A 12,978-nucleotide genomic window follows, 5' to 3' on the forward strand; every position below is an offset into this window, starting at 1 on the left:
TGAAGCGCTTGTGAGCCGATTAAAAGACCGTATGCTAACCGAGTATGACGACGTTACGGCTGATCGAGATCTTGCCAGTGACGCTTCAGACGAAGTCTTCGAAAACCAGGCAAACGTCTTTAAACAAGAGAGAATGAGAATTAGGAGGCTCGCTCTTCTTATTGTTGTGGACTCCTCGCTCACGGCAGAAGGCTTGGATCGCAATCGATGCAAATTCAAGAGTCGCGTTCTGCTGAATTTCGTCGAATGCTATCGAAGCTGGAGCGAATTTCGCTGTGTTGTTCTCTTCAATGGCGTAATTGGATCGGGTCTTGCTCATGCCCATCATCTTCTCCGAATTCTTCGTTTTCCAGAAATCCAAGTGATGTCAGCCGGTTTTGGACACGAAGAGAGCGTCTCCTTCATCGCCAAACATTTTCAGTCTCATTTTAAATTAGTTGAAGCTGATCAACCAGAACAACCAGAATACTATACGTTGTCGAGCATGGACAGTGATGATGAATCGGACTTAATAGCTTTCCCAGTTGCAAGTTCGTCTGCAGATTGCAGAGAAGCTAACTAAGATTGTACAGATTGTCTTCTTGCCAATTCAAACTTTTTATACCTACGTAGATGCAATGTACCACGCATTCTCCATTTCAAGCTTGATTAATTACACCAGAACTAAGTTCAATTATCAGAGGCAGCTAAATTCATCAGCAAGGCGAGGTACATTTTTTTAATTCTTCGCAATTCCTTATCTTGAATTGTCTTCTATCTGCTGCACTTACGTAAACATGTGTGGATTACAATTTGATTCTCAATCTGTTGACTTGAGTGTAAAATTTTTCTGTGTTGTTCTCTTCTTGCCCAAGTGATGCAAGACGGTTTTAGGCATGAAGAAAGTGTCTCGTTTGCTGCAAAGTATTTTAAGCTCGAATTAATTACGAATTCACATTTAGCTTCACACAGCCAAGCTAACCAACAAGTAAACCTAAACGTGTGGACAGTGACAATGAAAATCGACTATTATTATGACTGAAATTTGTTCAGTACGAGGCCTTCATATAGACTGCAGAGAACCTAAATTGTTTTCTTGCCAGTGCATACTTTAGTTATACAATTCTCGTAATTTCGACTTGTCCTTTAATATTGACTTGTCTCGCTTTCCGGCAGCTGTTCTTACTCGTTCTTCAAGTTTCTCGTTGTCGCCTTTAAAATAGAAAATAGAGCCATTAGAGCGGACAGGAAAAGAATATTCGTCCACACTGTATCCTTTCACGTGTAGGCCTAGTGGAGTTGCCCGTTTTGGAACAGAGGCATCTTCCCAATATGCCTCAACGGCATTAATCAGAAGACTCCAACCGTTCCTGCATTGCTTTGGTGGTAACAAGAAAATAGCTAGATCAGACTTTCCAAGACGGTCCTCTATCTTTGATGTACCCCAGTGTTTCCAGCATTCAGGATCATTAGGATTACTGGTAGGAGGTACCAGTTTCGATTGAAACCTAAATTCGCACTTATCCGCCACGACTGTTAGCTTCTCTTTCATGGATTCAAACGTTGGACAATCACATGACCCGTCCATTTGCGGAGGATCACAGTCCTCAGCAAATCCAATAAGAGATATACAATACGTGCCGGTGTCTTCTAGAGGCGACGTCGATATATAAGCTCCGGCTAAATAATATTCTACTTCTATTCTGACCGTCATTCTGACCACCACCAGCAGCGGCCATGAGCATAGGCTATGATGAGCTCAACCCGGAAAAGACAATTCCAATCCGAAAGCAGAGCTTGCCAACCTCTGGCGTACGCTCAATCGCTTCCTCGCACGTCCGGTCACTTGTTCGCCCGCTTCTTGAGTTAATTCGACTTTAAAGTATCCGAGCTAGGTCAGCTGGGAGTGAGTACAGAAACACCAAGAACTATGGCGTACGATGGCGTACGAAAGAGAGAGATTCATAAGCGACTGTACCGCAAAACTTGGTGCCCGCACGCCGCCCCGCACCAGTCCCCGCACCTCACCGTTCGAGGGAAGTTTCGAGTTTGCTAACTAACTGTTTATGGACGCATGCGTCAAGAATTCAGTCACGTGAAAATGAGAGAAAAAGCACAAAGCACAGAGAACAATAAGATACGACGACAAAGAGTCAAAGACTCAGAGGTTCAGAGCTTTAGAAGCGGCACCCATAGACCTCCACGCGCATAGATATGTGGCCAAGCCACGTGCGTGGATGAATGCGAACGTACTGAGCAACGAACCTGAGGCCACGCTTGACAACCGAATCGCGATCATCATTCGCTTGAAATACCTGCAAAAAAAATCAAACTCAAGCAGTAGAAAAGACAAGAAATTGTCCGAATTTACCCTTCCATCTTGATAGTCTCTCCAACTGTCGCCATCGAGACTGTAGGAGACCCAGTAGCTAGTGACCCACTCATTAGCAAACGCTCGGCCTTGCGTAGAGATCGCCGTAACGTGATGAACTCCTCCAAGATTGATTTGAAGCCACTGATTCTCGTCAATCACGCCGGCGCACCAAGAGCCGACCGGATTCGTGAACTGATTCAAACGAGACGAAGAGATGCCGCAGCCAGGGTGAGCGTGGGACGAAGAAGCGAATATCTGGTGACCGGCAATGGCACCAGTCGACATACCAAGAGGAAAATCGCATTCTAAATAAAAAAATAAAAAAATTTTCTCATTGAAAAAAGTTTATGGTGTCTTCGTAGTCAACTCACGTTTAGGACAACCGTATATTTCAACGCGCATGCTTGTGTGTTGGTGAATTTCGATGGGGTGAAGGCGAACGTAGCGAGCTTTCACGGAGGGAAGCAGGGAATTTCTAACAACCGTACGAGCGTCAGCATTCCCATTCAACAACTAAGAATGATATAATTAGTAATACTAATAAACACGACGGTCTCGGCACGCACCGCGCTTCCGTCGCTCCCAGTGTACGTCGTCCACTCGTGACCGTCGACGCCGTAGTCCAAGCGATAGCGAATAACGCGTTGCGGGAAGTCCACGTCGCCACGCCCTTGGGTCGCCACAGCGGTGACGGTCGTGACGTAACCGACGTCAATTTGAAACCACTGACGTCCGTCGTTTCGCAGGGCCGCCCACGCTTGAACGATTCCGTTCGAGTTGAGTCGTCCTCGATTCGTACCGTGATCGATATTGAAAGAGGTCGCCGCGGTGAGTCGGGTTTGTCCCAGCGCGCCCGTGCTCAATCCGAGCGCACTCTCGCAAACTAATGAGAGAAGAAACAATGAATTATTCTTAACGACCAGGATTCGTTTCCGCTCGCGGCGCCAGCACCGTCAATGCAGCCGTAGTATTCAAGCCGAAGACTGATGTGATGATTCCACGTCACTGGGTTCAGGCGAATGAAACGGCAGGTGATCGGCGAAGCGAAGTCGTTTCTAACGACCGATTCAAAGTCGTAATTGCCGACAAATATCTTGCAAGGCAAATAATTATCGAAGAAAAAAAAATGAATCGCTTCTACCTTTTCTCCTCCGTCTTCTTCGTACGTCGTCCATGTCGTGCCGTCGTCGCTGTAGAGGATTTTGTACTCGACGATCCATTGATCGTAAGCGGTTCCTCTGCCCTGCGTCGCGACGCCTTCGACTTTGGTGGCTTTGCCGAAGTCGACATCGACGTGCTGATTGGCGTCGTTCGTTCGAGCGGACCACGATTGGACGGGATGAGTCGTCGTCAGGAGACGAACGCCGCGACGATCGTGATTAGCATCGTAGTTGGTCGACGTCGTGATCTGGGAGTCGGATATAGCGCCGGTCGTCAGGCCGAGCGGCTGTCCGCAAACAACACCGCTGCTGAGAGCTTGAAAACGAAAGAAAATTCATATATATTTATTTATTACACGCGAACCGGCGACTGGATCATGCACTAACCTGGAGGAGGAAACGAACCCGCGTCCGAGTTCGAGTCACCGTCCACATACGAAAGGATTGCCCCTGCGATTTGCTACAAGACATGTGTCAGCGTTTGGGTGGATCGATCGAGAGCGATGATTATTTGAAACAGACCTTGCTGCTCGGTCCAGAGTCAGCAGCGACTGCAAGCTGAAACCCCAAACAGAGGAGCACAAAGCGTATCGCGGTTGACATGCCAAAAGCTGGGTGGTAAATGTGCGCAGGGGAGAACGACTCATTGTATACAAAAGGATCCCAGGGAAACCACAAGCATATTTTCGCGTTACGCCCAACGTAGTCACGTAGGGATTCCGGTGCCAACTTCCTATAGCGGCCCACCTTTATTTATATTACGGTCAGTGGATTGTCGGCCCGGTTAGACAAGATTGGCAGCCTATTTTCGCGTCACGACGAAAATCCAGCGCAACTTCCGATTAGTACATAGATTGGCCTGCTACTTCTCGTATCCAATGCAAAGTCAGGTTTCTTTCCTTAGGATTCCTGGCAGAGAGAAGGGATCATCTGGGCAGTGCTACGTTGAGCTTACCGCGAGAAAGGTCTCGTACCTACTGACAATCAGCATCGTGCCTACGGAAGCGTTGCGTAGCTCCCATTGGAGGCCTGAACAATGCGCAGTTACTATGTGCATTTTGATGTGACCTACGTTCTAAACCGTCAGGGTCTTCCGAGGCTTCGGCCGCGACGTCAGCACGGGGATAGACGCGCGAACAGGCCGCCGGCGTTTGAGAAAAATCCGTAGGCAGCGTCGATAAACGAGGAGTCACAACAACAGCCGACGAAAAAACTAGAGCAGTCGAGTGAAAAACTAAACGAAAGCGTCTCGCATGTTCGCACCAACCAAAACACTTCATTGCAAGTTGGTCGATTTTCGGCGTTTCTCCGGCGATCGACGGACTGATCCATTGAACCGTGCAATGATGCTTGAGATCGCGCAGAGACAAGCTGCTATAGGAACTCTATAACTTTGCTTATCAGTACTATTTACACACTTCACATGTGTTTCTCTGTATACCTCTTCCCTTGTCAGGACTTTTCTCCACAAGTCGCCATAAGCGTGGTAGACATTCTTATAGTCGAGGAGAGAACTTATGACGCAACCGGTTCTAGTTGACAAGCCTTCAGATAGAAAAGCAAAAAAAAATGAACACGAATTCAAGATAGATTATTGATATGAACTAGTTAGCTCGTTGACGAGAGTCTCTAACGAAAACTCTTCGGCCTCGTATTTCAGATTCTTAAAAAGTTGAGAATATTGTCCAAACCTCTACAAAATACAGTACGTAACCTACAGGTAAGGAAGATAAACAAACCTTAATAGATACGTCGAGAAGGGGTCCCAATCCTGGCACATCGTAGGACGACGCCTGAGAATCGATAAAGCTAGAGAGCGGCTGGTGATGACGAACTAGAACGAGCAGTTGACGTAGAGCAAATCGCTCACTCTTTGTATTTTCTTACGCAAATTTCGCCGCTGCTGAGCACTCCAGAAACAGTCCAATGCTTGCAATCGCATATCCTCCAAGTGATACTTATAGAGTGGCAAGAGAACGGCGAGAGCTTTCTAGAAATATGATCTTTTTCACTGAAGTTCAAAGAGAAAGTTTGCGTCGTACAGAAAAGACGGTAGCTTCGTCTTCACATTCTTTGGAATTCATTGTCGCTTCCTGTAGCCATAACCCACCTTGCTTTTAATTTAATAATTAGTCAGTACGAGAAGTATAACCTGAACGCGTCGTGTAAACATGGGCTGAAAGCGAATAAATTCCGAAACGCCGGAGAAAAGGAGGGCCAACTAATAATAGTGATGAACGAAAAAGCCGAGAGTTTTACAATCACCTACCTCGTCTTCATTCAGTATGCTGTCACGTGTTGCAAGGGGAGTCTTGTAAACAGACGTAATCAGTATGACTGCCTGGAGTGAGTTCAATAGAAGATTTCTACTTTTATTAAAGGACATATTACCGTGCCGAGTTCTCTTTCGAATTCCCACAGCCGTTTCAGTGACCAGGATCGAATACTCGACTTTCTTTCGATTTGACTAAGACTAGCCACATTAGATCTTTGATGCAAACCGGCCAAGACGTGACTAGCAGTCCTCATAACCGAAGACTTGCGCGCACACGCGGAATTGACCGACACGAGCGAACGCACAGGCTCCTCTTCGCTGTCACTAAAAATAGGATATAAATCATTTAGACAGGATTGCGTTGTAGCATACCTGTCTTCGTCTGCTATCTCTGGAACGGAGACAATAGAGAGAGGTTGGTTAGGAGGACAGAGACGAGTCGATAGACAGATCAGTTCAAGTTCCAACGACGACGAACGCGACACTTCTGAAACGATCCAGTATGATTAGATAAATCAGAAGACGCTTCACCCTACCCAAGAACAACTGCTCTGCGTCTACGAGTCGCAAATCGACAGCATTGACGGAAACGATTTCGTCTCCAGGAATGACTCCTGCATTGAGAGGGTTCCCCTTTAGTGAACGCAAGAAGACTTATATGTACCGTGCAAATGAGCTGGATAGCCGAGTTCGACTTCGCTGATGTACAAATGAGCCGGCTCCTCTGAATTGTCTACTCTCACCGAAAAACCTTGACACAAAACGTTCACGTTACGTCGATCTTAGCGCTCAAGATTACCAAAACTTTTGCACCCCGATCTTTTGAGACGGTATTGAAGCTCAATTTTTCTATGAACTTCAATTTCCGTCAAAGGCTAACCAAAGATACGACGAGACAAAGGTCGAGAAGCGCACACGGGTTTACCAAGCAAGTGAGAGAGGACTCTAGGTCGGTAGGAACTTCGATGCTGGGATCGCCGTTGTCCAACGTCTCATAGAAAGCGATAAAGTAGAGCCTCCAATTGAGTCCACATCTCTGTTGCAAATCGATAGGCGAAAGTAATAATAAATTGACACGGCATACCTTGCACAACGTTTTCAGTAAGTCACCGACAGTGCAACTCGAAGAATCGATCAAAACTTTAAGTCTCTATAAATAAATTAAATAAATGAATAAAATTACATAAAGCGAGAGTCTCGCCTTTCGGCCGGGCACAAATGCCGAGATCTCAACGTCGCCTGATCCCATCGTCGTTGCCGTGGCACTCGGCCGTCCACTCATACTCCCAACTTTATTCAACACCACTTATGACGTCACAAATCAATCGATATAATCAAAACTCGTTTTTCAAAAACACAGCTAATCGACCTTCGCCATGACGACGTCGGCGAGATTTTGAAACGAACCGAGCGCGACGGGACCGAGGGGCTTCACTTCTCCCCAAGCAAGCGGCTCCACTCGCCGATGCACGCGCTGCGCGTGAAGAGCGAGATTCTTCACGCGACTGCCGCAGACGGCGCACTCGCCGCCTTTCAAACGAACGTGCTGCTGATAGCGATGCTGCTCCAAGGCGCGCGGCACCTCGAAAACGCGATCGCACAAATCGCACGCGTACGCGCCCGTCGGAATCTCATTGCCGTCCGCGTCGAGACCGTGCACGAGTTCGAGATGCCAGTTCAGCTGGCGTCGTTTCGGAAAGGCGCGTCCGCACTCGCGGCACGCGTGCATCGGCCCGCGTACGTGCGAATCGTAGTGCGTTCGCAATTTCTTGATCGACTTGAGACGAGCGCCGCAGCGATGGCACACGAAGCGCGTCGCTTCGACGATCGACGCGCCGCCGTCGCCGTCCTTGCCGACGCGATGCATGCACAGGCCGCACGTCTGAAACGTTTCGTTTCGAGCGACGATGCTGAACGGCGGACGAGCGCGATAGGTGGCGCAGAAGTCGCAGTACGATTGCGTCTCTTGCTTGGGAACGATCAGCCCATGCCTTTGGACGTCCTTCGAAACGACAATCTGTCTCGACCAATAGGGAAGATGAACCTAGAAAGTAGACATAAATAAGGGAGGATTCGTCATCCGAGTTCTTACCGTCTCTTCGTCGTTTTCCTCCTCCTCTTCTTCGTCATCAATTAATCGTCTCTTTGGATCGATAATCAAGTCACTCATTGGCATCTAAAGAAAAAGGTATTTGGATTATTATTAATAAAATACATCCTAAACGAACCTCTTCGTCTGCTTCTTCGTCTGCGTCTCCTCCAACGTCCGCCATTCCTGACCCTGTCCACATCTTGACTGTGTCGTCTGACAGCGCAAAGAAAAATCCACTCGAATCGTCATTACCGTCTCCTTCAAAATTCATTCGCTCAATTTCCTCAATGTCGGAATTAGGGTCAGACGATACGGACGCCGACTCGACGTCAATAACGTCGCGGAACTCCTCGTCACGATCGACGTCATCCGGCGGCAATTGCGTCGCACTCCGAAACGTTTTCGCGTCCATCCAGCATCCGTAAACAGTCGCGACGTGTTTCGCATAAAAGCAATTGTCCGTCGTAAGAAGCTGAACAGTCATATCGTCCAACTGAGACGACGGTCTCTCGTACGTCGGACAGAAGACGACAGCGAGAGCCGTGTACACGGCGTAGTTGTGTTCCAAACCGTAAAGATGCCGTGCGCACAACGACTTGGCTATTGCCAGAGGCTGCATCGAGGCGGAACCACGGACACCAAAAGCGGTTTCCACTTCGCTCACATCAAAATAGCACTCGTTCCACCACGACGCTCGCTCCAATGCCCATCGCTGATTTTGAAGCAAGTCAGACAAAGAATCAGGTGATCTGTAGTAAAAACAAGATTATGATTAATAGAAAAATTTTAGACACCTATGCATTATAATTTAGATAATCGTTTCAATTAAATGGCAGATCAATTCCATTTATCAATATCTTTTTAATTACCTTTTGTTCAGTGAAGCCGACAGATTGGTCCAGACGATTGGGTCCCTTGCAAAAGGAGCGTAATCCAGCAGAGCCATGAGGTTCCAAACGTCCACAAAGGTGGCATCTCCCTCCCGTAACTCGCTCAAACCTTTTGGTCGAACGTATTGCACTCCAGAAGAATTCTCTGGATCATCGTTCGCGTTCTTTTTTAGTACATAATCCTTCGGTTTGATTTTCAGTCTCTTGCATTTGGTTTTTAGTTCACGAATGCTCCAATAATGACTAAGATAAAAAAACGGCTTCTGACTTCTCCCGACTTCGAGTTTATATATATGTACGTATCCTACTTCTCACTGTTAGGGTTCTCCGAATCGCCATACTTTCTAATTAAACTTCGCGATAACTTCAATAGATTCGTAGTGAGCAAAACCTAGAAAACAAATTCCGGATGACTAGTAGTGCGATTTATCAGATCCGCCGAGCCGCTGACCTCAACGTAGGGATAGAGAAAAACTTCTTTTGGGCCCGCAGGACCATTGAGCAATGCGTCAAAATACGCAATACTTCTCTTCAACAAAACGTTACAGTCTACGAGTGACGTCAAAAAATTGCATTCTCTAAAATTTTACGTCATACCGACAGGCGACATTCTCTGGCTATTTTTCAACAATCGATGATAGACGAGAAGTCCGTGATGAGCGAGAAAATTAGCGCAATCTCGAAAGTCCCCTTTCTTCGCGCGAATTCGCCTAGAAAAAAAAAACGAGAAAAGAAACGAAACAATTCGACTCTTCGACTCACTTTCTGAGCAAATGACCGGCGCGATTGCCGTCTTTTGCCCATTGATACCACAGCGAAATAGCTAGCATGGAATCATCGTCCCAGGAATTTCGCTGCGCGGCGAATAGACTGTCGAGAAAGCGTCGCAGGGGGCTCGGATAGCGCTCTCGTTTCACCGATTTCAGGCACTCCGTGCCGAACTTATACGCATATAGACGATCGAGAGTTCGTATACGGCTCGCGCGACCCGCTTTACCTCGAGTACGAGCCGTTTCACGCGTTCGTTCGATGTCCACCACGGATAGAGACGATAGAGAAGTGTCGCCGCCGTTTTCGCGTCGTCTCTGCGAAGTGCGACTTGAAGGTGGGCGCTCAGATTCGCTATCGGTTCGGGTAGGTCGTCGGTTTTGTACGCTTTGAAAGGATCCCACTTGCACGCCATGTTTATCTTTTGCGACGGCGTAATCCAAGGCACGTGCATGTGCAGACATACTGTGTAGAAGAGATAAACGGTACATTCAGAAATTTGGTATAGTAGAGAGAGAAAGAAAGGAACTGAGAAAAATTGACTCCTGTTGCCTATTTTTGTGGCAATACTTCGTAGACTCGAAATGTTCTATTTTCCATGACGAGGTGAAAGCGCTTGCGATAGGGCGGCGCCAAATAGCGCACTTCGTCGCAGAATCGCGGCGTTTTGGTTTGCTTTAGTCCTTTCGCATAATCAGCGTGAACCTTCTCATCGGGCATATGACCATTATAGATGTCGATGACGTCAGGAAAGCGACAGTGCTGCTCGGGCTTCGGCGAAGACAAGCAAATCGAATCCTCGACGATGATGTAGTGAGCGTCGATCTCCTTCATGAAGGCGTGAACTTTAGCTGCACTCTGTCTCGCGTAAATTTGACCACTCTAAAAACCACACAGACAAAATTATTTCACGATGAGAAATTATATTTGCCTGCCTTCTTGGTTCTCTCTCTGAGCCACTTGTTCTCGTAATGAGGATGATTAGTGACGTGTCGACCCGTGCAGAGTTTTACGCCGGCGAGTAGTTGCATACTGCCGGCAAAAGAGGCTGTCGGTGCCGTGCTATTTCTATGAGAGATATTGAATTGGGGACTGTTCTATAAGGAGTAGTTGAGCATCCTACTTTATCCATTCCATGAGCTCTACGGTATCAGGATCCCAGAACTCTCGAAGTTGTTGCAGATCGTTCGTCAACCGGGGAAGACACTGAAAATGGATTGCGAACTAATAAGAGATAAGGGAGGTCCTGATCTATACAACTCACAAGATACGAGATGAGGCCAATAAATGCTAAGATGATTCCGTACTGGCAAATTTTTCCCTAGGAAAGTAAGGAAGAAATTCCCCACAAAATCGTTCATTCATGCACTCGAGCTCACCACAACCACGTGTGCCTTCACTTTCTCCCACGCCCATTTCCACACGGTGCAGTTGCAAATTCCCGCACCGGCCACAACGCACATTGACGGCGCCCACAGGTAAATAAAACGCCTCGTTGTGAGCGCTAGAATTCCGTACAATGTCGTCTGCACTAACAGGTAGGACCAATCAGGACGAGCGTAGAGCAGAGGCCCGTCACCATTCGACGAAGAGCTGCGCAGAGACAGACCCCATAAACATAATCTCTCACTTTCTACAAACCACTTGCCTATGCCATTTCACTAGGACTGATACTATGAGCGTTAGAGTGCCCATGAGAAGGACTAAAGCGTACGTGGGTAATAGAAAGGTTCCCCACATGTTGTCTAGAACGAATTTGGGTAGGAAGATGAAGCCTTCGTTGCATAGGTACAATAGGACGTCAAAGTCTCTCATCTCTCGCGGATCTAAAATGCCGAATTTAGCCTTGACGAAATTTGTGATGTGTTCGTCAGAGTCCGCATTCACAATAAACTAAAGTAGGCCTAACAGGACCATTCGAATTTTCAAAAAAAAGAATTTACCTTTGCAAGAGAATGAATTGCAAAGCCTAGAATGACTGTGACGCATCCGTATCCGACAACCTTTAGAATACCGTTTAGTACTGAAGTAACTTTGATGTTTTCTGAGCCCTTCACAGAAAAACAAAAATAGGACGAGGAGACGTGGGACACGAAGAAGCCTACTTGAACAGCAAATACCAGCAGAGAGGCCGTGATAAACGAGAGTACAAATGACTGGAGAACCATAGTATTTCCAAATTGCAGGACGCAGACTATCAGTAAAGAGGCTACGTGGATTAAAAACAGGTTTTTGATCTGGAGAGAAGAAGGGACGCTGTATCAAAAATTTCTGAGAAGAGAGAATGACTTTACTTTCTTCGTTGATGCTATTCCAACCAGTTGGACGGCAAAGAGAGCGAATGCTTGCAGAAGTAGAATAAACTGAGCAAACTGCCAGAATAGAACAAAAGCAAGCGTTGTAGCAAAGATAGCACTGAGCAACGCCCACTAATAAGAACAAGATTAATTAATTAATTAAATTTGTTGAGAGAAGCACCTTCGTCTTGGATCCCACGTTGTATCTCAAATACAAAGCCGTCAATCCAAGCTGTATATAAATAAACGGAAAGGCAAAGCTCTCTCTTAGAGCCATGGTAAAATACACCCGAGTGACTTCTCCTCTACTCAAAGGAAATAAAACCCTTAATTAAGAGGTACTTAATAGAAATATCTACCGGTTGAAAAAGACGAAAGCTAAAGTAACGACGCCTCCCAGAAACGTCCCCGATAAAAGCCAAGAAAGTCCAAACAACGTCATTCCGTAAAGACCGTAGAGAGAGAAGACCGTATCAATATAAAAATACACCGGTTCCACGAGATGCTGAAAAGAAATACATCAATAAGTAGATACACCCTGACGGAGAAAGTTATTACCTGAATAGGTAAGACTCTGTATAAGGTCCCCAGAATGATTTCCTGATGTATGTTGAATCGTTCGATGATGTTCACCGTTCTCAAGTGCTCGGTCACGTTGTCATACATAAGAGAATAGATGCCTTCTCAATCACAAAATAAATCATTACACGAATCCTAATCGAAATCCGCACTGACCGTCCGTCCACGTTCTCGCCTGAACGAGCTCCTTGTAGTAGGAATAGTACAAACCCGCTTCGGTTCGAAAGGATATCTCTCGCTCGACTTCCTGCGACAAAAAAAAAGAAGCGAACTGAAATTCGAGAGAATTGAAGCGTCGCGACGTCGGCGACCTTGATTTCCGAGAAGAACATGTCGTTTTCGTGAAACTGTCGCATTTGCATGCCCCACTTGGCGCCCAGATAGACGCAAATCGTCGCGCCGACGAGAAAGTGTAATATCGACGACGATAGGAATCGTTTCAGCATCTCCGCCGCCGCGTTGCGAATCAATGCGACGCTTTTCTTGTCCGTTTTACTCGTTGGGACTTCTTTGCGGTCCTGTCGCCGTCGCCGAACGGTGGCCATGATTGATTCGCACGACCCC

General features: G+C 46.8%; 3 protein-coding genes across 9 annotated transcripts; all 3 read right to left on the reverse strand.

The window, feature by feature from the left end:
• Nucleotides 1-2,058: 2,058 nt before the first annotated feature.
• On the reverse strand, nt 2,059-4,249 carry LOC136193385 (lactadherin-like). The gene is made up of 8 exons (XM_065982279.1): nt 4,036-4,249; nt 3,901-3,973; nt 3,495-3,829; nt 3,305-3,446; nt 2,920-3,236; nt 2,725-2,866; nt 2,351-2,658; nt 2,059-2,294 (listed from the first exon to the last, which is right to left on the reverse strand). The coding sequence occupies exons 1-8, from the start codon at nt 4,114-4,116 to the stop codon at nt 2,157-2,159; spliced, it is 1,536 nt and encodes a 511-aa protein (XP_065838351.1). The 5' UTR covers nt 4,117-4,249; the 3' UTR covers nt 2,059-2,156.
• Nucleotides 4,250-4,292: 43 nt separating this feature from the next.
• LOC136193382 (rho guanine nucleotide exchange factor TIAM2-like) lies at nt 4,293-9,987 on the reverse strand. 7 transcript variants are annotated; one of them, XM_065982274.1, is made up of 20 exons: nt 7,158-7,218; nt 6,990-7,093; nt 6,873-6,938; nt 6,714-6,824; nt 6,588-6,663; nt 6,453-6,539; nt 6,325-6,402; nt 6,161-6,275; nt 5,905-6,112; nt 5,783-5,854; nt 5,666-5,734; nt 5,556-5,606; nt 5,401-5,503; nt 5,253-5,347; nt 5,119-5,206; nt 4,955-5,058; nt 4,781-4,898; nt 4,595-4,726; nt 4,488-4,542; nt 4,293-4,422 (listed from the first exon to the last, which is right to left on the reverse strand). In XM_065982274.1, exons 2-20 carry the CDS (start codon nt 7,068-7,070, stop codon nt 4,356-4,358), a joined length of 1,776 nt encoding a protein of 591 aa, XP_065838346.1. In that variant the 5' UTR covers nt 7,071-7,093; nt 7,158-7,218; the 3' UTR covers nt 4,293-4,355. The 7 variants fall into 7 exon arrangements, 4 of the variants coding, with proteins under 4 accessions (XP_065838346.1, XP_065838347.1, XP_065838348.1 ...); XM_065982275.1 differs by lacking the exon at nt 7,158-7,218 and having other exon boundaries at nt 6,161-6,272; nt 6,990-7,151; XR_010671322.1 differs by lacking the exon at nt 7,158-7,218 and having other exon boundaries at nt 4,340-4,422; nt 4,781-4,887; nt 6,990-7,151.
• Nucleotides 9,988-9,993: 6 nt separating this feature from the next.
• On the reverse strand, nt 9,994-12,976 carry LOC136193384 (protein C-mannosyl-transferase DPY19L3-like). The gene is made up of 14 exons (XM_065982278.1): nt 12,726-12,976; nt 12,571-12,661; nt 12,394-12,515; nt 12,195-12,340; nt 12,017-12,140; nt 11,833-11,967; nt 11,644-11,775; nt 11,482-11,589; nt 11,187-11,431; nt 10,918-11,131; nt 10,803-10,859; nt 10,662-10,744; nt 10,474-10,606; nt 9,994-10,420 (listed from the first exon to the last, which is right to left on the reverse strand). The coding sequence occupies exons 1-14, from the start codon at nt 12,957-12,959 to the stop codon at nt 10,091-10,093; spliced, it is 2,154 nt and encodes a 717-aa protein (XP_065838350.1). The 5' UTR covers nt 12,960-12,976; the 3' UTR covers nt 9,994-10,090.
• Between the last annotated feature and the right edge of the window lie 2 nt (nt 12,977-12,978).

Source organism: Oscarella lobularis, chromosome 11 (assembly GCF_947507565.1).
Source record: "Oscarella lobularis chromosome 11, ooOscLobu1.1, whole genome shotgun sequence".
Taxonomy (NCBI): Eukaryota; Metazoa; Porifera; class Homoscleromorpha; order Homosclerophorida; family Oscarellidae; genus Oscarella; species Oscarella lobularis.

What these genes read in the sequence shown, in the direction of transcription:
- LOC136193385 (XM_065982279.1), bottom strand. Translation starts at nt 4,116, where the DNA reads ATGTCAACCGCGATACGCTTTGTGCTCCTCTGTTTGGGGTTTCAGCTT. An exon ending in ACTCTGGACCGAGCAGCAAG is followed by an intron (nt 3,974 to 4,035) that starts GTCTGTTTCAAA and finishes CATGTCTTGTAG; the next exon opens with CAAATCGCAGGGGCAATCCT. An exon ending in GAGACTATCAAGATGGAAGG is followed by an intron (nt 2,295 to 2,350) that starts GTAAATTCGGAC and finishes TTTTTTTTGCAG; the next exon opens with GTATTTCAAGCGAATGATGA.
- LOC136193382 (XM_065982273.1), bottom strand. Translation starts at nt 9,953, where the DNA reads ATGGCGTGCAAGTGGGATCCTTTCAAAGCGTACAAAACCGACGACCTA. An exon ending in TGAAACGGCTCGTACTCGAG is followed by an intron (nt 9,712 to 9,767) that starts GTAAAGCGGGTC and finishes TATGCGTATAAG; the next exon opens with TTCGGCACGGAGTGCCTGAA. An exon ending in AGGAAAACGACGAAGAGACG is followed by an intron (nt 7,833 to 7,880) that starts GTAAGAACTCGG and finishes TCTACTTTCTAG; the next exon opens with GTTCATCTTCCCTATTGGTC.
- LOC136193384 (XM_065982278.1), bottom strand. Translation starts at nt 12,959, where the DNA reads ATGGCCACCGTTCGGCGACGGCGACAGGACCGCAAAGAAGTCCCAACG. An exon ending in ACGTGGGATCCAAGACGAAG is followed by an intron (nt 11,968 to 12,016) that starts GTGCTTCTCTCA and finishes TGTTCTTATTAG; the next exon opens with TGGGCGTTGCTCAGTGCTAT. An exon ending in TGCTGGTATTTGCTGTTCAA is followed by an intron (nt 11,590 to 11,643) that starts GTAGGCTTCTTC and finishes TTTTCTGTGAAG; the next exon opens with GGCTCAGAAAACATCAAAGT.